The following is a 26,567-nucleotide window of genomic DNA, read 5'->3' as shown; positions in this document are numbered from 1 at the left end:
GAATGTTTTTTTATAAACGGATCGATCGATGGATATATGTCCAAAAACGCATCGATCGATCACTAAGATGGACCAAAGCGTAACAATGTGATCGATCGATCTATTTATGTCCAAAAACGCATCGATCGATCATTAAGATGGACCAAAGCGTAAACAATGTGATCGATCGATGGGTATATGTCCAAAAACGCATCGATCGATCACTAAGATGGACCAAAGCGTAACAATGTGATCGATCGATGGGTATATGTCCAAAAACGCATCGATCGATCACTAAGATGGACCAAAGCGTAACAATGTGATCGATCGATGGGTATATGTCCAAAAACGCATCGATCGATCACTAAGATGGACCAAAGCGTAACAATGTGATCGATCGATGGGTATATGTCCAAAAACGCATCGATCGATCACTAGTTCGTCGGAATTTCCTCGGAATATTCCGACGGATTGATGTTTCCTCGGAATTTCGTCGGTATATTCCGAGGATTTCATTTTCCGTCGGAATGTCCGTCAGAATACCGATGTTTTCTTGTAGTGTCAATGCTTACGTACGAATATTTAGATGATTCTCCGTATATATAATGAGGAACAAGGAGAAAGGACCATTCTCTTTTATATCTTCGGATTCTCTTACGATCTCCTACTGACCAATCTCTTTTCGTGGAGTCTCTTTTTATGATCCTATCTCACACTTGATAGAACAGTTGAATGTTATAGTAGTATTTGTGCCTTTAATCGTATAAGTAAAAGAAATTTCGTTTGAACTTAGAAATAATATATAGAGTGAAATTTTATAGCATATTGTTTAAAAATAGAGTAACTCTATAATATAATTGATTTATACTCCAATTGTACTCTATTTTAGAGTGGAAAATAGAATGATGAACAAAAAAAAACAACTTACTCTATATATAGAATAAACTCATTTTTTACTCTACTGAAAAATATAATATCATTAGAGCACTTTTACTCTAAACTCTTTTTAGAATGAAAAATATAGTGTGGTTGAAGATTCTCTAAGTAAACTAGCAAAACGTTGGAGCGGTTGGAAATAGAGAAACCAATGATGCAACTAGGAGTTTGATTCATTTCTGGAAATGTCAGCCATTGTAGCTTTGAGATATCCTATGTCCATACCAAATAACTTTGTTCTAATTTGAAGTTGAATCTCCTTGATCCAGAGCCGGCTCAACATCATTTTGGGCCCCCGAGCATAATTTTTTTTAAACTCTTAACATTTATGTTTTTTTAAATTTAATTATATTTAAAAAATATCATCATCTTTATAAAATTTGTGATGAAAACAAATTATGTGTGTAAAATATTTTTGGGACTCTTTTTAAGTAATCTAGTGAATATTTAAAATATTATATCTATACTATTATTTGAGAAGTGAATTTGCTGATTTGTCATGTTCTCCATAATTTTAGGTTTACTTGTCATGTTTTATTAGATTTTAGCTAAATCATTGATTTATTATGAGATTTTAGCTGATCATTAATTTATTAATTTAGAAAATACCCTTAATAAATCTTATATATAATTGAAATCAAATTTTATTTTGATAATATCAAATTTATATGTTATATTAAATATTTAGTTAATTTTTCTTATTTGTCATATTTTTATTAGGTTTAAAACTTTTAGCTAGGTTATTGATTTATTTTTAGTTTCTAACTTATTCACTAATTTTTAATTTCAAAAGACCCTTAATGAATTTAATATATAATTAAAACGAATTTTAGTTTAATAATATTAAATTTATATTTTATATTAAATAATAAATAATTGATTATAAAATAATATAATAAGATTATGAAAAAATATTAAAAAATAATTCTTATATATATTGTGTTGCTATCTAGAAACAATATTTTTTTTATGAAAGTTAAAAAAATTAAGATACAAAACAATTCATAACTAAATATTAGTCAAGCAAAAACATTTATATAAAAATATTTCTAAACTATTTCTAAGATATGAGTGTTTTTGAAAAATTTAACACAATAATAAATATATATTTTGATGAAAAATATTTGACATATATAAATACTTTGATAATTTGATTTAACTATTTAAAAATATAAATAATAATTTATTATGTTGATTTTAGATTAGTAAGACTTAAACTAATAAGAAGATTATGAACAACTAGTATAAAAATATGTGTATATAATAAAATATTACACCTCTTAACTATCAAAATATGGAGGGAGAGGAGTTTGGACAGGGGTTTGGATCCAGGGCGGTACCGTTTGCCCCTCATGTTAGGCGGCCCTGCCTAGATAAACCAATGAATTGGTTTGGAGCTTGACATATGGAGCTTCCAAAAGATTAAAAGCTTCTGATATATTTATTACAAAGCTCTAGTCGACATTATTATAGACTTTTGTAATATCTATTTGAAGACAACCCTGAGAAACCGTCCGTTGCTTATTGAAGTCGGACACAAGTTCAGAGGCCAGCAAAACATTCTAACATAAAAAAATTTCTTTGACGAAACCCACTTAGTTTTGTTGAACTGCTAATGGGGAAATATTCTTCAGTAGGGATGCAACGATCTTAGAGACAGATTGAACGAAAGTCTGAAAACTTATCCGCACCTGGAAACTTCTGAATCAGAACAATGACAATAGAGTTAACTTGACGATTCAGATTCGGAGAAATAAAGAAATTGCGCACATCATTAATCACACCGTTCTCCACTAAATTCCATGATGAAGTATATACTTTGCACTGAAACCATCTGGGTCACGAGCTTTTTTTTTTGGGTAACGCAAACATGGTATTCAAAATTCCCTTCGGAGATGGAATAGCAATAAGGATGGCACCAAGTTCTCTGCTGCAACAGAACAAATACATATCTCGAATGTTGTCCACATAAAGAGGAGTGACTGACTGATGTTTGGTGCCAAGTAGAGAGGAATACTACTGAATGAACATGTACTTTAAAAGTAATGGGTCAAAAATCCTCTGATCTTCTCCATTCCTCAGAAAGTGAATTACATTACTAACAAGGTTTGCTTTTACAAATTCATATAAAACTCAAGTATTGGTGTTGCCCTCGCTCAACCAAGTATACTTTTACCGAATGAAAGATTCTTCTTTAACAGCCAAAAACATCTGTGTCGACTTCACTAGTTCCTCTTCGAAAAGCTTAATAGAAGGAGAAGAAAGCACCAATTTATGTACTTCTTCTAACCAAGAAAAAGCATCTTGGACCTTGCCTAGATATTGCTGAAAGTCCTTCTATTCAGTGCCTTACAACAGATTTTTTCTTTTCTCAAGCGTTGGTATAATGCAAAGATGGACGAAGAAGGTTTGATATCCGGCAACTAAGACTCTCTGAGCATATGGGGATAATCTAGATGCAAAGAGAATATTGTAACGAAAAAAACAAGACTTTCGAGATATAAGGTCATTTGATAATGAGATGAGACACGGAGAGTGACCCATGGGAGTCAAAACCAGGGAATAACTCTGTCCAAGCTTCATTAACCAATGTAAGATCAAGCTTCTGGGCTTTTGTAATGGTTACACAGTTATTACTCCATGTAAATTGTCATTCTCTAAAAGAGAGACTAAACACTTCCCTTGAGGTGAAGCAGTCATTAAACTCTTCTATACCTTGCACATAAAATATTGGAGGAGAATGAGAAAAAAATTTAGAAATAGATAGGACATGATTGAACCTAGGCCTGGGCATTTCGGGTATTGGTTCGGTTCGATTCGGGTATTTCGGGTTTCGGGTAGTTCAGATAAAGGGCTAGAGGATCCATTTACTACTTGACCTATTTTCGGTCCGGTTCGGATAGTTTCGGATTCGGTTCGGTTCGGATAGTAAATGTAGGAACAAAAAAATACCCAAAAAAAATTTGGTTCTCATTTGGATCCGGTTCAGATTCGGATAGTTTGGGTAGTTCGGATAATTTAGATAAAATATCGTTTATTTAGGATAAAATATCAAATAATTAGGATGATTTAGATAAAAAAAATTGGATATTTCGGATTACTTTGGATATTTCAGATAAAACTATTCGGATAGTTTTGGATACTTTCGGGTAGTTCGGATAGATTATAATAATTTAGTTATCCTAAACTATTTTCGGATACTTTTAATAGAATTTTAATTAAAAATATATATTTAGTTATGCTATATATATATAATTAATATTTTTATATATTCGGGTATCCGTTCGGTTCTCGGTTCGGTTCCGGTTCAGTTCAGTTATTTCAGATATAAAAATATAGGAACCGTTCGGGTATTTAAGGGTATTGGTCCGGTTTCGGTTTCAGATATTTCGGTTCGGTTTCGGTTCGGTTCTTCGGTTCCGGTTATTTTGCCCATTCATATAAAGGATTAAAAACAAATACGTGTTAGACAAAACACATTAGGGTTTCTTGGACAATGAGATAACTAGAAGGTGAAAAATATCTAGAGAACGTTGTTAGAGACAAAACACTCAAAATTTTCTTAATCCAATATCTGTAAGAGAGAGGGGTGGACAAGGTGGGAGTTGGGAGACACTAGTATTAACTATTAAGTGAATTTCTTCTGACATGTGTATTTAATTATATATGCAGAAAGTTCTGCCCAAAAATATCCAACAGTCTATACAGAATACAAATTCAGACGATTAAAATATTACTTTCCTCCTATATATTATATTATCCTATTTGAGTTCACAACCATGTATATGCATTCAAGTACTAGTAATGTACTAATATATATGGTTCAACATGATCTCGTACTATGATCCAAATACCAACCATGCAATATATTTCCTCCATTTCATATCACATGATTTTTTCTTGTTATAATATAGAATCGTTTTAGATATCGAACTAACCTTAATTACTTTAAAAAGGTATATCGTTAAATTAATTAAGGTTACAAAATCTACACTGAAAACACAACAATGAGAAGTAAAAAAAGGCACTTATAAATATGAACAAGTAAGAGTCAATTTCCTCATCTTCGTCTCCAAACCTGAATTTACAAATTCCTTCGTTTACTTAGCAACCGTATATTATTTTTAGGTTGCGGTAAGGTATCATATGATTTCTTTAATTAATTTGAAACAACAAAGAAAGATGTGTGAAAGGCAATTATTAGGGAATAAATAAGGTAATTTAATTAGAAAATGTCTTATACATTCACCATTACATTACACAGTAAGATAGATACTTGTAACAAAAACAGAGGAAGAGACATACTCACAACATATCTTGTTCTTAAATGATCAAAGTTACCTGTTGTGAAGTGGATTTGGACCCGTCGGAATTATCCGTTTAGACTCCAAAGCTGTAGAATTAGTTATCGTTTCTTTGGAGTCGCCCAATAGAATTTTTGCTTCTTCTTCTTCGTACAATCCATTCTTCATCAGCAAACTCCGAAATGAAGCTGATTCTGAGTGATGAATGAAGGCAAGAATCAGAAAAGAGGAAGCCAATATCAAACTCTTGATCTTCATGTTCTATCTTTGTCAAAAAAAAAGTTTTTGTTTGGCTGCGGGAGATACAATATGAAAGCAAATAGGTAGACGACTGATATAAATAGCGACGTTTGATAAAAGGAGCAAAAGGAATTAGTATGGATAAAATTTTATATACAAGCTACGGTGCACTAAAAATAAAGGAAGCATGTTACTTATTAAAAAATAATACTTTAGCTGAAAAATAATTAGGTAATTATGTGGAAATCATGCATGTTCCTCGATCTTTATATCGTTTCACTATGAAAAAGGTTCTTCATTATGTCTTTGATTTGAAGATTCATAAGCATCACCCCTCATTAAGTGAGCCTGTGGACACATTTATGGTAACAGTAAACCGACCAGTTATCATTGAATACAATAATAAATAAAGAGAAAACCCAAACATTCTGCTATGATTCACTAGGGACGAAAATTTCCAATAGATTTGTGACCGCTTACTGGTCCGTTGTAAGTTTAGGACATGGGTTTATCATCGCCAAATCTAAATTTAGAGGCTACATTTATACTATAAATTATAATTATTTTTGATAAATCAATTATGCAGAATAAAAGTTAGATGATAATAGACAATGTCATCTCAAACTATTTGTAGACTGTGTTCCTTTTTTATTAAAGTGTACTTAATGTGGTAAAAAAACTATTATTCAAAACTTCGTAAGAAATTAATTTTTTTTTTTGAATCAGTGTCATGTTCAGTTACTCCATATGCATGAAAGACGATCATGAACGACGGCATTAGCACAACAATTAAGCGAACATATCTTCGTCAAAAAGAAAAGAAAATTATTACGTATTTAAGACCTATTTACAAAAATAAAGGACAATAAATGCCAAGAATTGTAGTTATCAGTTTTTTTTGTTGTAAACTTTTGCAGTTTTTCAGGCTTCGTGCTTTTCTAACATGTCTCTATAACGTTCTGTCACGTTTGATAACTCATGCGCAAAATCAGCATACTCCTAATTAAATGTGAGTATGGGCACAGTATTAATGCAGAAACATACATGGCAGTGGTACTCCTATTTGGCATTCCATTTTATGTCTTCTCCCTTATAGTGTTCCAAATTATTAACGCACAAGTGGTTTTACATCTTTTTCTTTGTATTTTGCAAATTGCAACTTACCACATAATTATCGTTAGAACTACATGATCGATTCGGGCTTCGTAAAATGTTCTTTTTTTTGTAACACATCCAAGTCATGTTCATCCCAATCAATTTTAACCATTTTGAAGAGCTCTCATATATACAACTATAGTATATGTGCGTTATTATGCGGAGAGGATATCGAAGTAGTCTTTCAAACAAAGCACATGCAAAGTGTAATTACTTTTGGTGGAAAAAATTACTTAGAAGCAAGTGAAATGTGAAAATGGAACCCATACTTGAATGCTTCTTCCTACTAATTAACTACCAAGAACTGGAGCAACCATCGTTTTCAATCAAACGCATTTATTTTTTCTAAAAAGAGATTCTCCTCTTTTTTCACATCGACTTTTCCAAGTCATGCAAACATGTTAAATAAAATGTCAAACTATGTTAGAGACACCATATCTAAAGAGTACATGCACGTTCTATAATGTCGAACCCTAATCTAATTTACTCTCAAGTCTTGACTCTCTAGACTTCTATATCTTGTTTAACCAAGAAGTTTCAGATCTAAACTAATAATGTTTTAGGATCAGAGATCAGATCTTGTTTGTTTAGCCCTCCTCTGCTTTACTATGTACACGCTTTGCTGTTTTGTCAATAGAACCTAACCGCACAAAGCAAAGAACCACAAATTAACATTATTAGGTCGCTTATCAAAACTGTTTTTTTCTTCTTTAAAAAAAAAATGGTATCGTCTTGAAATTAACAGTTAATGTCAAATATGTCTTGACATATGTATATATATTTAAAATTGAGCACTCAATAAAAGCGTTAGAGAAAAAATGGATTATGAAATCCAATAGATCATTTCCAACCTCAATCAATACTTTACTGCAATATAAAGTAAAAAATAGAATAGTGAACAAAAAAAAAATGATTACTCTATAAATAGAATAATATTTTTTTTTTCATTATTTCATTTCCTACTCTATTTTCCACCTCATATGCAGTAAAAAATGATGTTGGAGATATTCTAACTAGCTTTTCAAATAAAGGTTATTATAAAAATTTACTTTAACCGACAAAAAAAAATATGACTATTTTTGAACTATTTTTGTTATTATTATTATAAATATACAAGTCTTAAACTTAAAAAATATTTTGTATGATCAATGGATTTTGGTGTCATGATACATCTTTTTTTTTTTGTCATGATACGTCTTTTTATGGATATGGATGGATATATAATAGTTCTACTGGAAAATATAGTTTTTATGAACTAAAAATCAATATAGACGATTAATATATACTCTTAAATGTAGAAGTCAAAATATTTTTATGGGTGATGCTGAATAATTTGGAACAAACTTTCGAGAATTGATATCAATAATTTAAGATCCAAATAGATGGTAAAACTTCTCAATAGAACTAAAGGAAATTGATAAACGAAAAGGAAACCTAAAAGGAAACTTTCAGAATTTTTTATCATTTACATTTTTTTGGGCGAATAATTCAACAATAGAATCTATAGCAAAAATGTCTATATTTTTCATATAGGGCTTTGTTTTATTGAATGTTATATTATATGATATGGTTTAAAGTTTGGGTAATAAAATTACTATTTTTTGCAATAAAATTACTATTTTGTAAAGAAAAAAGAGACCATCTCCAATCATTTAAATCCAATATAGAATATACTTGATTTTAAATAATATTATTAAATATATATAGAAATGAGTTCGAGATATTTTTACCGGTGATTTTTTCTTAATTTTTACCTGTGAAAACTTATGTTTAGGTACACATCGGTGTTATTTGTGGTCCTGATGGCTATAAGAACTGTTCTGGTTATCACTTTCTCATAGATTTTTGTTTTCTTCTGGTGTCTTTTCCGCGGTGTAGTTTCTGGCTCCGCGGGTATTAGTTAGGCAGTTTGCTCATTGGTTTCTCTGCTAGTGGGAGGTGGTGGCTTTTATATTCGACGTAGATTTCGTTAAGACACATCATTTTTATCTAATAAGACTTTGTTTTTGAGGACGATGGAAGTTTTTGAACAGAGAGTTGGCGGTGATTGCTTAAAGCCTACATCGTTAGATTTTGTGCCATAACTATTGTGTTGCGTTCGCATATAGTATATCTTTATTGTTTAGAGTGTTTCATAGCAGCATGTTGCATTCCGTAGGGATATCCAATCTCTACGAAACTTCTTTTTTTAAGAAAAAATTTCTATGAAACTTGTTTTGTTAATTTATGCAAATGTGTTCTAAGGTATTTGAGAAAAAAACTTGGTGAAATTGCAGTAACTAAAAATACAATTTTAACGAAATGATTCTTTTATTACATAATATAAATAATTTTCAGAAAATTTTTATTTTAACTTCTAAAATATGTTTGTTTTATATTGAACCATGCGAATGTCATCGAGTGGTAAAACACGCTTTTAGAAAGCTAAGCAATCCGAGTTTAAAATTTATCTCTCAATCTAATTACATTTGTGTGACCATATAAACAGAACTAGTTTCAAGCCTTATTTGAAAATCCAAAAAATGTTCAATTGTGGTTTTGCAACTCTTCCCCTTAAGAATAATTACTCCTATATTAAAAAAATGTTACAAGTTTTATGCAATTTTATATTTATTATATATTTAACAATTTTAATTTACATTTTTATAATTAGTTGATTTATATTAAATAATATTTTAGAAAAAATAAACATTTCAATATTGAAGAGTGTTTTAACTTTTAACTAAAAGTGATATGTAAACATTGGTAAAATAAAGAAGCCCTAGACAATTATCAAACTAGGTTGAATGGCGGATCCATATCCTTTAGAGTTTCCCAACGAATCATCATCATATTTGTATTTTATAATATGTAAATTATAAATTTTAGCGTAAATTACATTGAAATAAAATCATTTTTGTACATAGGTAGACGTGTCAAACACCACTGTAGAAAGATTCTAGCTTTGTGAGCCCATTCCATCATCAGCCATGTTTTGAAGCTTCTTTACCCTAACAATTGTGTTCTACTATGAACATGTCAAAGGACCTACGCGACCATGTCGGCTTCCTGTGAATCAGGAACGATGATGTCAAGCCTCATCATGGCCTTGTAGCATTGAGGAACCCGAGCTCCGCTGTGCATACAAACCTCAACCAAAGCAGGGGCTTTACCATAAAACCTCTTGAGATTTCCGGTAAGCGGAGTTCCCTTAAGGTCTCTCACATGCCATACATAGTTAGGAGGAAGGACCTCCTCCACAAGAGCATCTTGCCATCCGTGTTTCCCGTCTCTCCATTGGTGTTTGAACTCTCCACACAGCTTCACACTATGTCCCCATGGTCCTACATGCACTTCAGAGCAGTATCCGCATGCTTTCACCGTGTACTCCCTCATCAGTTTGGTCACACCCCATCTCACTTTCTCGTAAGCATTCATTGTTTCCTGTGCTATCTTAGGTACCTTCTCTGGTGTGGGAGGTGGATACCTCTCACAAGCACCAAGTGTGTCAAGATCAGCTAGTGGAGATGATGACAATGTCGAGCTGCAAGGCTTATCAGGCTCTTTTACATATCCACCTCGATCGATCACTCTCTTTCCTATCATTCGAACTGGTTGTGTTCTTCTGCGAGAAGGATACTCTGGAATCTCAACACCAGCCTGGACGCATAGCTCAACAACCGCTGGGATTCTTTCGTAGTCAAACCGGGATTCGTGCTTTATACGCCGCCCGAAAGGGTCATACATGTGGTACGACTCAACAGGAACCAGAACATCATTGATGGTGCCTTTGACCCATAAATGAGAACCACGTCGCTGTGAACTTGTTGGACCACTGCAATCCCTAATATTGTGACCAGCACTAGCCACATGAACCGCCGCGCATTCACTGCAACAATACGAAAACAAAGTAAGTGGAAACTTGCAAAAGCAAATGATTTTGGGTCAAAAACTGAGATAGAGCTGATATTACCTGCAAGCAAAGACGGGAACAACATGGAGAAGCTGTGCTAAACCCTTGGTGAGCAACTTCCAGTTATCTATGACTTCGTAGGCGACAGGAACAAGAGTGGGGACAAGCAACCCGTTCTTGGGAGGGTCCAAGTGCTTCTCTATGCCCATCTGTGCAAGTTTCTTGTCTTTCTTAGCTGCTTCCTGAATTTGCTTAAAAGGAATAGGATAAGGTTTTTTCTTGTTCTTGGGTAACACAGGAGGAAGATCTACATTCTGTGTAGACACATGCCGTTTCTTGAAATTCGGGTGCTGTTTAGGCTTCTGATTGAAACAAACGAACCTCATTGAACACTCTTTTTTAAGAATCGGACGAGGAATCTGCATATATAAGAAAATTCATAATTTAAGTAGGTGAAAAGCCAACCTCAGCAAGATCAAAGTTGTAAGAGATGAAAATGTAAAACCTGAAAGGCAAGTGCATAAGAGCCTCTAGCAGAAAAATCAATCGGGTTGGAAGCAATGGACTGAGGATAAACACCTATAGGTGAGGATTAGCCACAATGAGACACTGTGTACAATTATGGATGATCAGAAAAGATAAGACAGAAACAAAGCAGCTTACCTCTACAGGGAGGCGAAACCAGAAGCATGGTGGCTTGACGTAAGAACCCAAATCAGAAACTAAGCCAAAAACGATAACTTTGGCCGAGCCCTGTAAGATTTAAGGAAAAATGTGAAAGCAAGTAAGTGAAAACGAGTACATTGGTTTAGTCATTTCGTCGAACATGTGGTGTGTGTGTGTGTGTGTGTGTGTGTGTGTGTGTGTGTGTGTGTGTGTGTGTGTGTGTGTGTGTGTGTGTGTGTGTGTGTGTGTGTGTGTGTGTGTGTGTGTGTGTGTGTGTGTGTGTGTGTGTGTGTGTGTGTGTGTGTGTGTGTGTGTGTGTGTGTGTGTGTGTGTGTGTGTGTGTGTGTGTGTGTGTGTGTGTGTGTGTGTGTGTGTGTGTGTGTGTGTGTGTGTGTGTGTGTGTGTGTGTGTGTGTGTGTGTGTGTGTGTGTGTGTGTGTGTGTGTGTGTGTGTGTGTGTGTGTGTGTGTGTGTGTGTGTGTGTGTGTGTGTGTGTGTGTGTGTGTGTGTGTGTGTGTGTGTGTGTGTGTGTGTGTGTGTGTGTGTGTGTGTGTGTGTGTGTGTGTGTGTGTGTGTGTGTGTGTGTGTGTGTGTGTGTGTGTGTGTGTGTGCAACTAAGACAAATAAAAGAAACGAAGAGGAAACATAAAAACTATGAAACCTTAAAATCCGAAGACAATGATGAGCTCAGAAGGAGAAGAGAAACTGGATTAAACAGACGATGTTCGTTCGGCAGTTTTTGAATTCCTCAAGAACAAGACACCCGAGCATGCCTCGAACGCGAGTGGAAAGATTGGTCGGAATCTGAAAATGGTTCAGAAAGGTGAAGCAGAAGCAGAAGCAGATTCAATCAGAGTTTTCTTAAGCTGTTAATTTTATGGGATAAATCGATGAATCCAGATATTTCGAAGTTCTTTAATTTATTGTTGATGGAGTAAAACGACAACTGAAGTTGATGATTTTTAACAGGACGAATAATACGACGTCGTTAGTCAGTTGGCACAAGACCTTTTGGACATTAGTTCTCGCACTAGCTTATTGTCATGAACCGGATTAAGAATGACTAATAACCAAGAGATCATGATTTGTAATCTTTCCATTTATCTATGACGGTGTAATCTCATATATAAGAAATTTCTATGTTATGAATAAAGATAGACTTTTCCATTACTTTTATAACACGTTATCAGCACGAAACTCTAAATCCCTAAGCTAATACCCAAATCGAAAAACTTTAAAACCCTAATCCTAGACGGCGATCCGACGAATCCTAATCCCCGATCGCGTCTCTTGTTCCTACATCTGTTCGAGCTCGCGTCCCCGATCAGCTTCAGCCCAAGGCGTTTCTGATCCTAGCTCAGACGTTCGCAACAGCTCCAGCACGCGACTTCTTCCTCGTTCGCGACAGCATCAGACAGCTCGCGTCCGACGATCAAGGCGTTCCCGATCAAGCAACAAAAGACGTCCGCGACCCGATAGAAGCAACTCGATCCATTCCAGCTCGCGTCCCGTTCGTGTGCAGCTCGCGGCTCAACTCATTTGGTGGTCCGATTCAACAATCATCTAAGGTTAAAAGGTAATTCAAAACCTAAGAACCCATAATCGAACATGGATTGATTGATAAAGAATGAAACCCTAAAACCCTAATCTTTATGAATCAAAACCATAGGGTAATAGATCAAAAATCCTAATTGAGTAAATCGAAGCTCTAAAAGTTCGATACCCCCAAACTCTAAATCATGTTCCTATATGATTAAAACCCCAAATCGATTTTTACAAGTTAAAACCCGATAAACCCTAACCCTATATCTATAAACCCTAAATAATATAAGTATCAGAATTAATTATACTATAATTATCAAATCACATATTAAAACCCTAATCAAATATTTTGAAATCAAAACTGTTTTCGGTTTTGATCATTGAGGTTTTAAATCTGATTGAATCTGATGCTATGTTGCTAGAATTGTTTGACCGTTAAATTGATAGATTTATTTTCTCATCCTGCTTGGTTAATTGTTCATCTGATTTAAAATTGTTTTAACCGACCAGCCTGTTAAAACATTGATTGAATCCGATGGGTTGCTAGCTTGCTTTGCTTATATAATCCGATAGGTTGATAGATTGATTGAGGTTTACTTGTTTAAAATCCGAATGATCTGATTGCATGATTCTTGAGGTTTAATATCATCTGCTAGGATTGATAGTTTTGTAATCTAATCACATGGTTTATCCTATACTAAAATCAGCCTTGAAACTGATTCATTGAAATTCATGCTTAATCTATATTCTAGTATTGCTAAAATCAGCCTTGAAACTGATTGAGTGATTAATTGAATCCGTTTTTGTTAGTCTTGATAAACCATAATATTATGAGCACATAGAAATAGCATTGCTGAGACTTGCTAGAAATTGACTGATTGATTAAATGCCTTTAAGATTGATAGTCTCATTGTCCTCACAAGATTGAAATCCGAATTGATTGTTTTTAAGAGTAAGGCCGCTTCAAAATTATACCTAAATATTGAGTAATATATGATTTGAGATGTCGAAAATCAACTTGGATTTTGCTGTCCTAAATCTCTCTGGAGATAATTATTTACGGTGGGCATTGGATACAAAGATTATCTTAAAGTCAAAGACTTGGTGATTGTATCATAGAAGACAATAATGCCAATGAGAAAGATTGATACATGGTAATATTAATTATTAGCCATCATCTTATTAAGAGTCTCAAAGATCAGTATCTGACTATAGAGAATCCTCTAGACCTTTGGACATAGTTAAAAATCGAGATATGATCACCAAAGAACGGTGTTATTACCAAAGGTCCTATTGGATTGGAGGAATCTCATATTCCAGGACTATAAGTCTGTGTATGAGTCTATTGCCAACTGGGCAAAATAATGGATTACTGATGAGAAACAGTGAATTGAGACCTCCTGGATTAACCTCATTACCTGATACCAATAAGGCCGCAGAAGAAAAAAAGGTAACCACGTCCAGAATGATAGACCACACGGTCATGGCCGTGGAGGGTGGAAAGGACGTGGCCATGGCCACTATAACACATTTGGCCATGGGAATCACTATGGCAGAGGCCGTGAGTATCAACCCAATTTGAGCCATGGTCAAGGCAGTGGCCGTGGTATATTCTTTAGACCACAAAGCTCGACCAAACCAGTGTGCCATAGATGTGGAATGGAGAACCATTGGGCTAAGATATGAAGGACTGCCAAACATCTTTGTGACCTCTATCAAGAGAGTCTGAAAGGGAAGAATCTTGAAGTCCACTTGGTATATAAAGATGGTAAAGATGATTTTTTATCATGAAGGAGATGATCCTACGGAATATGAAACTTATGATTGCCTAAAAGAATCAAGTTGATAATTTAATTTCGACATCAAACTTGTGTGATTGCTTTACTTGTATGTTTTCTCTGACTTTTATCTCCTTGAATTTATTTATATTACATTGTTTGCTTAGATTAAATGAATGAATGATTTTTCTATATAAGTACACTGAAAAACGCCAATATAAGTACTAAAACAGGTATCGATAGTCCGAAAGAAGACTATGGCTAGGCTAATATATTATTGCCTAAGGGTATGTGTCTAGAAATCAGTGATACCTTATATTCCCCCAGCTCTAAGAGCAAGAGCAGCCTATTGAGTTTTAAAGATATAAGAATGAATGGTTTCCATATTGAAACAATGGGCGAAGGAAACAAAGAGTTCCTTCAGATATATGTATAAAATCGCCCAAGACCATAATAAGTCCTAAAGACTATACATGCATTCTCTACTGACCTAAACTATGCATAGATCAGTATGATAGATGCGAAAAGCCTGCTAAAATATACACTTTATGGCACAGCCGGATTGGCCATCCTGGTCCAAACATGATGCGAAAATTGACATCCAAAAGGCACACATTAAAAGATAAGAAGAGTTATCCCAAAGAATCTCACGTGTGTAGCATGTACACAAGGGAAACTCATTAGGCCATCACCAGTAAAACGGCTACGAGCCCTTTTTTCATAGTAAAAACTATCAGTCTAGATAATACTGGTGAATACATGTCTCAAACGTTTAAATGATTATGGTATGTCCATGGGGGTAAGTGTGGACAATTCTGTGATACATGTCCATACCAAGAATGGTTTGGCCGAAATCTTTTAAAACGCAAATAGCTAATTGATAGACCATAACTTATGAGGTCAAAAACTACCATTCATAGCTTGGGCCACACAAAATTTACATGCACTTAAGTTAATACGCATCAGGTCATTTAGTGAGCATAGATATCCCCTATCACAATTATTAACGGGTCAAGAGCCAGACATACCCCATCATAAGACATTTGGATGTGTTGTCTATGTACTCGTGAGATCACTTGTTTTGGACACTGATCCATTCAGTCCAAAGGTGGACGATAAAGAAGTCCATTTAGTCCTGAGATGGACGATGCAGAAGTCTTGTTTTAGACACTGATCTGATTGGTCCATAAGAAGGACGATGAAGAAGCCTTTGATTTTGGTTTATTTTATACTAACCAGTCCAAATAGGGGTTATTTGGTTTTGTTGATTTGTTTTTATACATGTTATGTTTTACACATGGTAGTACACGCATATCACAGCAACATCATCCAAGATTTCGTGTGTGTGTATTTGAGGTCGATGACTCAATATGTTCGATCAGATTGTGGCATGGCCAATGGTAAAGAAGGGACGAAGCATATTCTGCCCAAGATCTTCATCACCCACGGATTGCAGAAAATTGGAGAGGTCCAATGGACCTTCAGTAATGTCCAAATCAGAGGAGTAATGTGTGTTGTACTATTTTTCCTTCACCATGGTTTTGTCCCAATTGGGTTTTCCTGGTAAGGTTTTAATGAGGCAACATTAAATCACATTACAAGCTCTAAATGGTTATGGCGTCTAAAGGGGAGTGTTATGAACCAGATTGTGGATACCTCATAACCAAGAGATTATGATTTGTAATCTTTCTATTTATCTATGACGGTGTAATCTAATATATAAGGAACCTCTATGTTACGAATAAAGATAGACTTTTCCACTACTTTTATAACACTTATATATTATTCCAGAAGCATTGCAACATTTTTTTAGCCACGTGTCATCACAAAAATGATTTTTTCTTTAGAAAATAGGTTAATCACCAAATATATAATACTTTTTTATTAAACTAAACATAAATTCATTATTAATAGTTTTTATTATTTCTTTAAATAACAATTACCAAATTAACTATTGTGACTAAATTATATATGATAATTATTGTCCAACATATTTTTTTTTTAATTTTAAACTATTAAAATAAATTAATCAACAATATTAACTATATAATAAAAATTTAGATTTTCTGTACATGTTATATTTTGAATTTTTTTAAATACTATAAATTACTAAAACGGTTAAATATCCCACATTCAAATTTTTTGATCCATTGTTTAAAATTTTTGTTATGACAAGATGTAAATGGTTACAAAATTAAATAAGTATAAAGTCTCATTTAATAATTATTAAGATTAAAATATATATATATATATATATATATATATATATATATATAGTTTTAAATTAAACTATATAATATATAAAATACATAAATATTTTAATTTTGAAATTTACTTTGAACAATTTTTTTTGATTAAATATTTTAACAAACATTGACAACTTAATTTTTAAGAAAATTAGAAATTACTAAAATTATTAATCTCACAATGAAAATTTTGTTATCAGTAATTTAAAGTTTTTTCTTTAAAAGATGCAAATGATCAAAAAAAGCATATGAGTTGAAATCATTATTTAATAGATATTAGTATTAAAAATGTACTATATATGTTAATTTAATTTAAATTTAATTATATATCCTATCAAATAAAAAATATATTGTTTGGATTAATAAAATTTATTTTTATGTTCGCACAAATTCAATTATATATGTAATAGTTACTGTTTTTTAATTAATATATATTTTTATTTCATAATATGTTAAAATATAATATATAAAATAATTGATGTATATAATATGTTTAAGGCGCGTATCTAATTAAATCTTTAAATATGTCTAGGGACTTCACTATTTCCAAGATATGGCTTTTCAGCGAGACCTTCGATATCATACAGGAGATGTATGTATGTAGCCCATGAAGCTAATTTGAGTTCTTGTTCAGTTCCATTTCGAATTGGGTTTTTCTAGTTACAACCCAATTCCTTCAAGTGGTGTTTTATTAAGTTATATTTGTTTTAGAGTTAATTAGTTCAGTATACACAAATAAGTTATATATTTATAAGGATAAAACGTTACATTGAAAAGTGAGAAAAATATGTGTAAAATGACTTAGATAACCATTTGTTAAACTAATTTACTCTAAATAGATAAAATAGGACCAGAGACTATGCTTAGCTTATGAAATCTATTATATTATAGGGGTGATTGTTTGAACTGTAAGTATAGAAAATTTACTTTAAAATTTAGTCTCTAGGATTTTTTGATTTATCTTTAAAGGATGTAGCTTTAAAATTTATTTCTACGACAAAATATTTCCTACATCCAAAAGATGAGGCTTTAAAACATAAGACTTTTATATCTATTTTTTTCGTTTTTTTGGATGTAGTTTTATTTTTTGGTTATAGTTTTAGAAACTAACATAAAGCATGATTGGTGGTTTTTAAAGTTGTAGATAAAAACTAAAGTCACTTCTTACAACCCAACCAATCACCCCCATTTCCTCAATATATATATTCTTTTGAATTGAATGTTAAATTTAATTCAAAAAAAAAACCTTGTTACAAGTACGTGTGTCCTTTTTTATAATTCTTTATACAAAAGTGAGAAAAGATTCAAAATGAACTTCAGGCTTCCATCAAAGCACTCCTTCAATCCAGCCTCATCTTGTTGAAAACCAGAACGTCAAACCCCCTTCTAGCCTCCTGTCCTTCTTCTGTAATATAGAGAATTTATTTCTCTGTTTCGCAAGAAAAGCAAGTGGTGAGGCTGCTTCTTTATGCCTTCTTCTATTTCTTTCTCCCCAAATTTGATGGATAGTTGCTTGGAACAGATATCTGATCGTGAAGAGAGTAGTCTTATCTTGTTTTTCATCGGTGATGATCCTTTGCATATCTATCAGGGCCGGCTCAATGTGTCGTGGGCCCTGTGGCAAAAAAAATTTAATACCAAACTATTATTTTTCTTTAGAAAATCTGATAGATATATGTTTTTTTTCAAAATATCAGAAGTATTTTTTAAAATAAATCTATGGAAATAAAAAATACTTTCATATAATAAAAAAATTTGGGCCCCTTTTCTTATTTTTAATATAAAAATACATGTATTTTTTTTTAAAATCGGACCCTTATCTATTAAGAAATAGGGGGACAACGGATTGGGCCCGGGGCGGTCGCACTGCTAGCCCCCTATCTAAGCCGACTCTGATACCTATCCAGCTCGTTGTATACTGATCCTTAAGCACTCCTTTTGCCAAGTTTGTCCAGACTTGCTCAGAGAAATGACACTCAAAGAAAAGATGACCAATGGATTCCATAGGTTCTTGGCAGAAGATACAAGAAGTGTCAATATTCATTCTCCAATGCACCATATGACTTCCTGTTGTAAGTCTGTCTCTCATGGTGATCCAGACTAGAAATGAAAATTTAGGAGTTGCATGCTTGAACCACACTGCCTTATACCAGTTATTCACATGATGCTTCTCTCGTACAGCTTGCCAAGTTTCACTTGTCGAAAACTTCTCCTTATATCTATCATTCCCATCCCTCCAAAGATAGATATCTTCCTCATCAACACTCCTCTTCTCTTTAAACTTCTCAATCTCGTCCTCTACTCTGTTAAAAATCGGATATTTGTGATTCCGCCTTCTATGATTTATGCATTCTTCAACCTTAGCATTTGCCAATATTCCCATCTTAATATACCCACCCGTTCCCAGCAACTCTAGTAAACAACCAAGAGGGGACCATTTATCATACCAAAAGGATGCTTTCTTGCCATTTCTAACTTCAACCTTATAGAAAAGCTTTGCCATCTCTCGAGACTTCAAAATCTTTTTCCAAATCCAAGACTCCAGCTGTGAAGTATATTTTATAGACCATATTGAACCCTTGCGAATGAGATAAACCTCGATCCATCTGACACAAAGTGAGTTTGTAGACATAATTCTCCATAAAAGCTTCAGGATACTCACTACATTCATCTCCTTCAAAGATCTAATACCCAACCCACCTTCTTGTTTAGTTCTACAAACTTCCTTCCAAGAAACTTTTGCCTTTCGACTATTCAACTCAACACCAGACCACAGAAAGGCTGAGCACAGTTTTTCTATTTCAGGTATGCATCCACTCGGCAAGCGAAATGCTTCCATCCATAAATTAACCAGACTCATAATAACTGAATTTATCAGCTGAAGTCTACGTGCATAGGAGAGGAATCTTCCAGTCCAGGTGCCAATTCTTTTCCTTATTTTTTCCACTAGCGGTAAGAAATCCACCACAATCATACTCTTGGTTAATAACGGCAACCCTAGGTATTGAACCGGTAACTTCCCTGCTGCAAATGAAAAATGGTTCAAGATCTCATCTCTTTTTTGTTCTGAGACCAGCCATAAACAAAGTTGACTTCTCCAAACTGATTTCCAGACCCGACATTTTGTCAAACTCCTCAAATACCTTCAGAATCCCCTCTACCGATCTTGTGGTCCCTTCAGCAAACACCATTAGGTCATCCGCAAAGCACAGGTGTGTGAGATTTAAGTTCTTGCATTTCAGATGAAACCCAATCAGACCTTTTGATGCTGCTTCATCCAACATTTTTGAGAGGACATTCATACAAATCACAAATAAGTATGGAGATAAGGAGCAACCTTGTCTTAGCCCTCTTTTTCTTTGGAAATACCCTGCCAACTCTCCATTTACTTGGACAGAAAAGGATGCAGTAGTGACATAGAAAGAGATCCATTTAATGAACTTCTCCGACAATCCAAGAGCTTTAAGAGTGTTGAATAGAAAATGTCATTGTACAGAATCAAAGGCTTTGGAGATGTCAATCATCATAGCACACCTCGGGGAGATTTCATCCTTGTGATTGTCCTTAATAATTTATGTAACCAATAGCACATTCTCCATTAATAGCCTCTCTTTGATGAATGCAGATTGGTTTAGCGAAATACACTTAGGCAACACCCCTTTCAATCTGTTTACAATCAACTTCGAGATTATCTTATATAAAACATTGCAACAAGAGATTGGCATGTAGTCTTTCATTACCTTTGCTTCATCTTTCTTAGGTATCAGCGCCAAAATGGTTGAGTTAAGACCCTTAGGTAGAAATCCTTTTAGAAAGAAAGATTGTGGAGCCACTGTTACATCATCCCCAATTACTCTCTATGCTTCTTTGAAAAACTCTACTGTGTATCCATCAGGGCCTGGAGACTTGTTCTTCGGCATTTTAAATAGAATATCCTGGATCTCTTCTTTAGATACCTCTTTCTCTAGCTTCGCACAATCCCCATCACTACACTGAAAACCCAACAACTCCCTCAATCTTGCCTCTGTAACTCCTTCAAAATCCTCAGGCTGAGGATGTGTGAAAAAATTCTCAGCCTCTTTCTTATTTTCCTCATCTGTCTTCGCAATACTACCATCACCTCGAAGAATTTCCCTGATCCCATTCCTCACTTCTCTTATCTTGATCGCATTGCGATAGTATCTGATATTTCCATCTCCTAATTCAAGCCAGTGAATTTGTGATCTCTGCTTGTAGAATTCTTCCTCTAGATAAGCAAGTTTCTGCCATCTTACATATGCCCTTGCTTCTTCCCTAATAGCTGCTTGTACCGGCATCTCCAAAGTTGCTTTTTGCTTCTCACATAAGTCTTTATAAGCTTCTCTGGTTTTCTTTGGAAGATCCCCCAACTTTGCTTTACTCAAAGCTCTTAGTGGCTGCTTTAAGATCTTAAGCTGCTTTGTTAGCTTGAACATCGCTGCTGTAGAATGAAACAATGCATGATTTCCTTTTCATTGATCTTCTATTAGGGCTATGAATTCAGGTATCTTCGCAATAGAGTTTGTGAATTTAAATGGCTTCCTCTTCCTTTGCTCCTCCACATCCAATTGAATTCTACACCGCAAATGGTCTGAACATCGTCCCTACTCAAAGACACAGTAAGCTCTTGAAGAATGCAGCCACTTCTCATTGACTAGCACTCTGTCCAGTTTTTTACAAATCAACCTTTCTTCCCTTTTATTGCACCATGTAAATTCCGGTCCTTGATATCCCATATCTGTCAATCCACAATACCCTGCTACTTCTTGAAAGTCTCTCATACTTTGTGGAATCCTCCGATCAACATCATAATTAAAGTGTTCTTCCCCCTCTAAAATCTCATTAAAATCCCCCATTAGAATCCACTTCTTATCCTTGAAAATTGGGGCATCATAATGATTCCTCAGATCGTCCCATAATTGCTTTCTCTCCTCCACTCCATTCGCAGCATAAATAAAAGAACATAAAAATTCTTTCTCTTCACCTTTCCTCAATACCGAACAAGTAATAACCTGACTGCTCTTATAGATTGGAGTCATTCTCACATCCTGTCTCCAGACTACCCAAATCCTCCCCAAGTTTTTAAATTCATAGTTCGTTATACTATCCCATCCTTCAATTGTCTCTGTAATAATTTTCTTAGCTTTTCTTTCCTTCACCCTTGTTTCAATAATACACCCAAACTCCATATTGCTGCTTCTTACCCAATTACTAACTGCCTTCTGCTTAATTTTCTTATTGAAGCCCCTAATGTTCCAGAAGAACCCAACCATCAGTGATTTTTGCGGGAACTCCTTGTCATAATTCCAGTCTCATTCTTGTTTAAACCCTCATAAAGCACCTTGTGATACGTTTTAGAGTTCCTTGGCAGTATCTGTCTAATTTCAGATTCTACTACCTTCAGCTTCTCAGTTTGAACTTCCCCTGCTTCTATCTCCTTTTCTTGATTCTCTCCACTAAGCTCCTTCTCTTCATTATCCTCCGTTAGTTGTTTAATCTCTTCCTCCTTATTTTCCTCCAGATTACTCAAAGCAGCAAATCTTGAAGAAGTAATTATTGTTTCCTTGCCATGCTTTAACTCTTGAACAGATTTCCTCGGACTTCTACTAGACTTTTCCAAAGAAACTGTCTTCCATTGTTCTAATTGCTCTCCCTTGTCCGCTGCCTCCGTTGAGTTTTCTTCTCCATTTGTTACTAAGACACCCTCCAAATCCCCCTCATTACTTTTATTTTTCCTAACTTCGAACACCTCTGTATCAGCCTTCTCATTCTCCTTTGTATACTACCCTTCTATTTCATCATCATTTCCCAAACTTGATTCCACTTTTTTCTGTATCCCTTCCTGAACTTTCAACTCCAAAGATTTCTCAACTTCCTGCTGTTTATCCTCCTCCTTCTTATCATTGAAACATATTATTTCCGAGTGACCCCATTTACCACACTTGCTGCACTTCGTAGGTAACCATGGGTATGTGAACTCAACCAAAATATCTTTCCCCCATGTTGTGAAATTCATCTTTGTTGGCAATTGCTTCAATAGACCAGCTTTCACATACACTTTAGCAACCTCAAAGTTTGGACACGCTATCGTCTCCGGGTGTAGCTTATCAGGAATGCAAGCTGCGCTCGAAATGAAACTCAATCCTTCCCACGAATACATACACATCGGAACCTTCTCCAAGTGCATCCACAATGGTGTGAGCTTCCCGGCTTCATCTTCCACCGGAGACCATTTAGAAACCACCATTGGAATCCCTGCGATGTACCACATACCCCTCTTTATTATTTTTTCCCTTATCCCCTCACTTGTAATCCTGATTCTCATCGTCACTGAATCCATCTCATACACATCAATCTTCCTCGTATTATCTCCAAACTTCCAGATCTTATTCAATATCATATGCACCTTAGCAACGTGTGGAGCTTTTTCCATGAATCACGCTATCAGAAAGTCTTCCCATAGAGGATTAGCTTCTTCAACAATCGCTGATGGAACCATCACAGTTTGCCTCCCTTCCGAGATCAAGATTTCCATATCGTATTTCTTCAGAACTTGTTTTTGCTTCGCTACCGTGACCCAAGACTTTTGCATCGTCGGAGAAGGAACCCCAGCCGTAGAGTCTCCCTGAACCTCCGCCGATTCCATCCCAGCCGCCAGATTTGACCGTCGAGAGTGGTAACCGTAAATCGCCTTTGTGATCGCATTTTTTCTCTCTTAGAAAAACGGTGCGTTTTCTAATTTTAGCATTTTGCTCAATATTTTTTAAAATAATATATATTTGGCGTCTATATATATAAGGTTTAGGCCCAAACACAAAATCTATTAAAAATATTACTTCTCTCTCTCTCTCTCTCTCTCTCTCTCTCTCTCTCTCTCTCTCTCTCCATGTTTCTTACCTTCATTTACAATCTTCTTTGTCTCTTTCTTTTTCTCAAATATAAGTTTCAAATGTTTTTAAGTTATAATTTAAAGAAGAAAAATAAATGATTCTAATACAAAATTCTAACTGAAGCAAAATTATTATATATCTTTCAAGGTTAAAACATCTCATAGTCGATTATTTCATGTGTTACACTTTTATCTTTACTAAATAAGTGGTATATTTTTAAAATCTAATCTTAGAGTAATGTAAATCCTAAACAATAATATTGATAAAAATAATAATATCCAGTTAACATATATATTAGACGGCCAATACTGCTTAAATTTGAATGATATAACACATACATTTCATTTATCACATTGTTCTTTTTTTTTTTTTTTTGAAACACCACTTTCATTCATACTTAAACATCCAAATCCAAATTACAATTAAAAGGAAAGTTGTTTAGAACTCTCCAAACAAAAGACAATACAACATAAAAGATAGCAAATGCTCTAAGATAGTAGGACAACGAATCCAGAGCAACGCTTGGATGCGTCAATACAAAGTTTACGACATTGCCGAAACCTTGAGAAATAGTCACCGTATATCGTGACGTTAACATCCAATCCGCACCTCGGAATATCGTCGAGACGAAATCCGTTGTATCTTCAGGTCCCGAACGAACCGCTACACAAGATAACAAAACGGCTATAGATATGGAAAGACTCCTCCATTCAAAGATTGGAGGGAAAGCACTCCTCAAAGAGGAGGCAAATGATGATGGTGATGAGCCCGATGAATCCACCGGTAAATGAACAAAAGATAGACTCTTCGACAAAGAGAGATAATCACGTAAAAGCAATTCAGTTTCTGTAAAACTCTTGATGAATCCATCAAAAAATTTCAGGAAAATAGCCAAAAAGACCAAGATCCCCCATTGATTATTAGGCTGTGAAACTGGGCTGAAGTTAATGGCAGATGGGCTTATCAAGCTCACTAGCAAATTTTTTTGGCCCAACTCCGCGAGAGTGACAACAGTAGTGGCATCGCCAGTGAAGAAGATACGCAGCAGAATGAGCACGATGGCCGGCGGAAAGACGGGTTGAGTCCAGTGAGGGGAGCAAAGCTGATACCATCCTCCAGTTCGGTGGATACGAGCTAAAGCGATGTTGAGGAGGTCGTCTGACGCTAAGGCTTTCTCGGTGAGAAAAGCGGAGCTGCGACGAGAGACCAGAGGTTTCAAGCGGCGAGTACGGCGGCGGATCTGACTTGAGAAGCCCATATCCGTAGGAACAAACGCTGCTCACCCCAGCTAGAGGTAGAAACTCGCAGATCTGAGAGTCGGCGATGGTGAGGAGCGGCAATGATGAAGCACGGCGTTTGCAGTTGGTGAAAAACACGGCGGATGAAGTGGAATGGGGAGCCCCCCAAGAAGATTCGGATGCGGTGAAGCCCGGTCCATAAATGAAAGGCCAACCGCTTTGACTCTCGACGGAAAGCCTTCTCCGGAGAGATCTGTCGACGAAAGCTTTGGCGGTGACTAAAACGACGAAAAAAACTGAGGAAACGCAAGAGAGACGAGGACGGGAGCAAGAGAGAGAGAGAGGAGCTCGACGCCGGCGGTTTGAGACCCCGCAGGCGTCAAGAAACAGTGGTTTCAAGGACACCTCGATTCTCGTGTCTGAGAGGATTTTAGGGCGCCTTTAAATTTTTTTTATCACATTGTTCATATCTAATAAGTTAAGTAATGTATACTTGTTATCCGGAAATCAATATTGTTAGTTGGTTTTTTTTATCAGTGATCAGTTATCACTATAGATCTCAACCAAAAGATTATTTAAGTAGATAATGTGATTTTAGTAGGTTCACTTAAAGCGAAAAATACATGTAACACAATTGGGTGTAGAAAAATTTAGCCGACAAACATCCATTTTCAATTATATGTTAAGAGAGCTAATATTGTATTACATGTATTCTTTTTAGTTTGGGATCTATAGTTATACCCGATCAATTATAGAAAAACCAACTAACAATAATGATATCCGGATAACTGGTATTATTTGGGTTTATGTTTTAGGGTTTATCATTTGAGTTTAGGATTATGTTTTAGGTTTGAGGTTTTGTTTTTAGGGTAAATCCTATGAATTTGGGTTTAGAATGTACTTTTAGGCTTAATATTTATCCTTTAGGTTTAAGATTTAAGGTTAGAGTTTAGGGTTAATCCTCTGAGTTTAAATTTAAGAGTTTGGATTTACGATTTATGTTTCTTCTTTGGATTTAGCGTTTAAAGCTTACAGTTATAATGTGGAGATAAGAATTCGGTTAAACATAATATTAGTTCTTCAACGTGCAATTGAAATGTTGTTAGCCGGATAAAACTTTATAAGAACAACTAATCTTAATATAAGTTATTTAATATAATTTATAGCTAACTGTAAAGGTATTTGAACTTTTTCTATACTAGTTTAAGTAGTTTAACGGATTAAACCATATGAGTTTGAAACCTTGAAACTTGATGATATGATCACACAATCAAAACTCAAAATCGGTTAAGGTTGACCAAATTATCTAAAAATCTGTTAAAATTTTGATTTATACAAAAAAAACTTTCGATAAGTTCAGATATTATAAATAATCATTTCGTGTTTTTGGCAATCAACTATATGCAACATAAACACCGAAAAGCTAATTAACATAATTAACATGACTTTAACAGTTGAAATTAAAGGTAATTAAAAAGGAGCAACTCAATAAATAAATAAAGTTATCTAAAGAGTTGACTTATTAAAGTGGAACTCGGGCACGCTCCTCCATTCAATAAACTTATACAGTAGAGAACTTTTGGTAACACTAAAGATTTGAAAAGTTTTAATTTTCCTAAAACGTTTTGATATTTTAGGAATTCGATATTTTCTTATTATCCAGATGAAAATGAAAGCTGAGTGT

The 26,567-nt window shown here is 34.7% G+C and overlaps 2 protein-coding genes and 1 pseudogene across 2 annotated transcripts; all 3 read right to left on the bottom strand.

The window, feature by feature from the left end:
• Positions 1 to 5,057: 5,057 nt before the first annotated feature.
• Positions 5,058 to 5,520, bottom strand: LOC106305123 (CLAVATA3/ESR (CLE)-related protein 19). The gene has a single exon (XM_013741495.1). It carries the CDS (start codon positions 5,475 to 5,477, stop codon positions 5,253 to 5,255), a length of 225 nt encoding a protein of 74 aa, XP_013596949.1. The 5' UTR covers positions 5,478 to 5,520; the 3' UTR covers positions 5,058 to 5,252.
• Positions 5,521 to 9,465: 3,945 nt separating this feature from the next.
• Positions 9,466 to 12,118, bottom strand: LOC106301558 (APO protein 1, chloroplastic). The gene is made up of 5 exons (XM_013737992.1): positions 11,833 to 12,118; positions 11,170 to 11,259; positions 11,012 to 11,085; positions 10,567 to 10,925; positions 9,466 to 10,482 (listed from the first exon to the last, which is right to left on the bottom strand). Exons 2-5 carry the CDS (start codon positions 11,195 to 11,197, stop codon positions 9,642 to 9,644), a joined length of 1,302 nt encoding a protein of 433 aa, XP_013593446.1. The 5' UTR covers positions 11,198 to 11,259; positions 11,833 to 12,118; the 3' UTR covers positions 9,466 to 9,641.
• Positions 12,119 to 18,553: 6,435 nt separating this feature from the next.
• Positions 18,554 to 23,188, bottom strand: LOC106302634 (annotated as a pseudogene).
• Between the last annotated feature and the right edge of the window lie 3,379 nt (positions 23,189 to 26,567).

Source organism: Brassica oleracea, chromosome C7, assembly GCF_000695525.1.
Source record: "Brassica oleracea var. oleracea cultivar TO1000 chromosome C7, BOL, whole genome shotgun sequence".
NCBI lineage: Eukaryota > Viridiplantae > Streptophyta > Magnoliopsida > Brassicales > Brassicaceae > Brassica > Brassica oleracea.
This window is presented reverse-complemented; position numbering and strand designations above follow the sequence as displayed.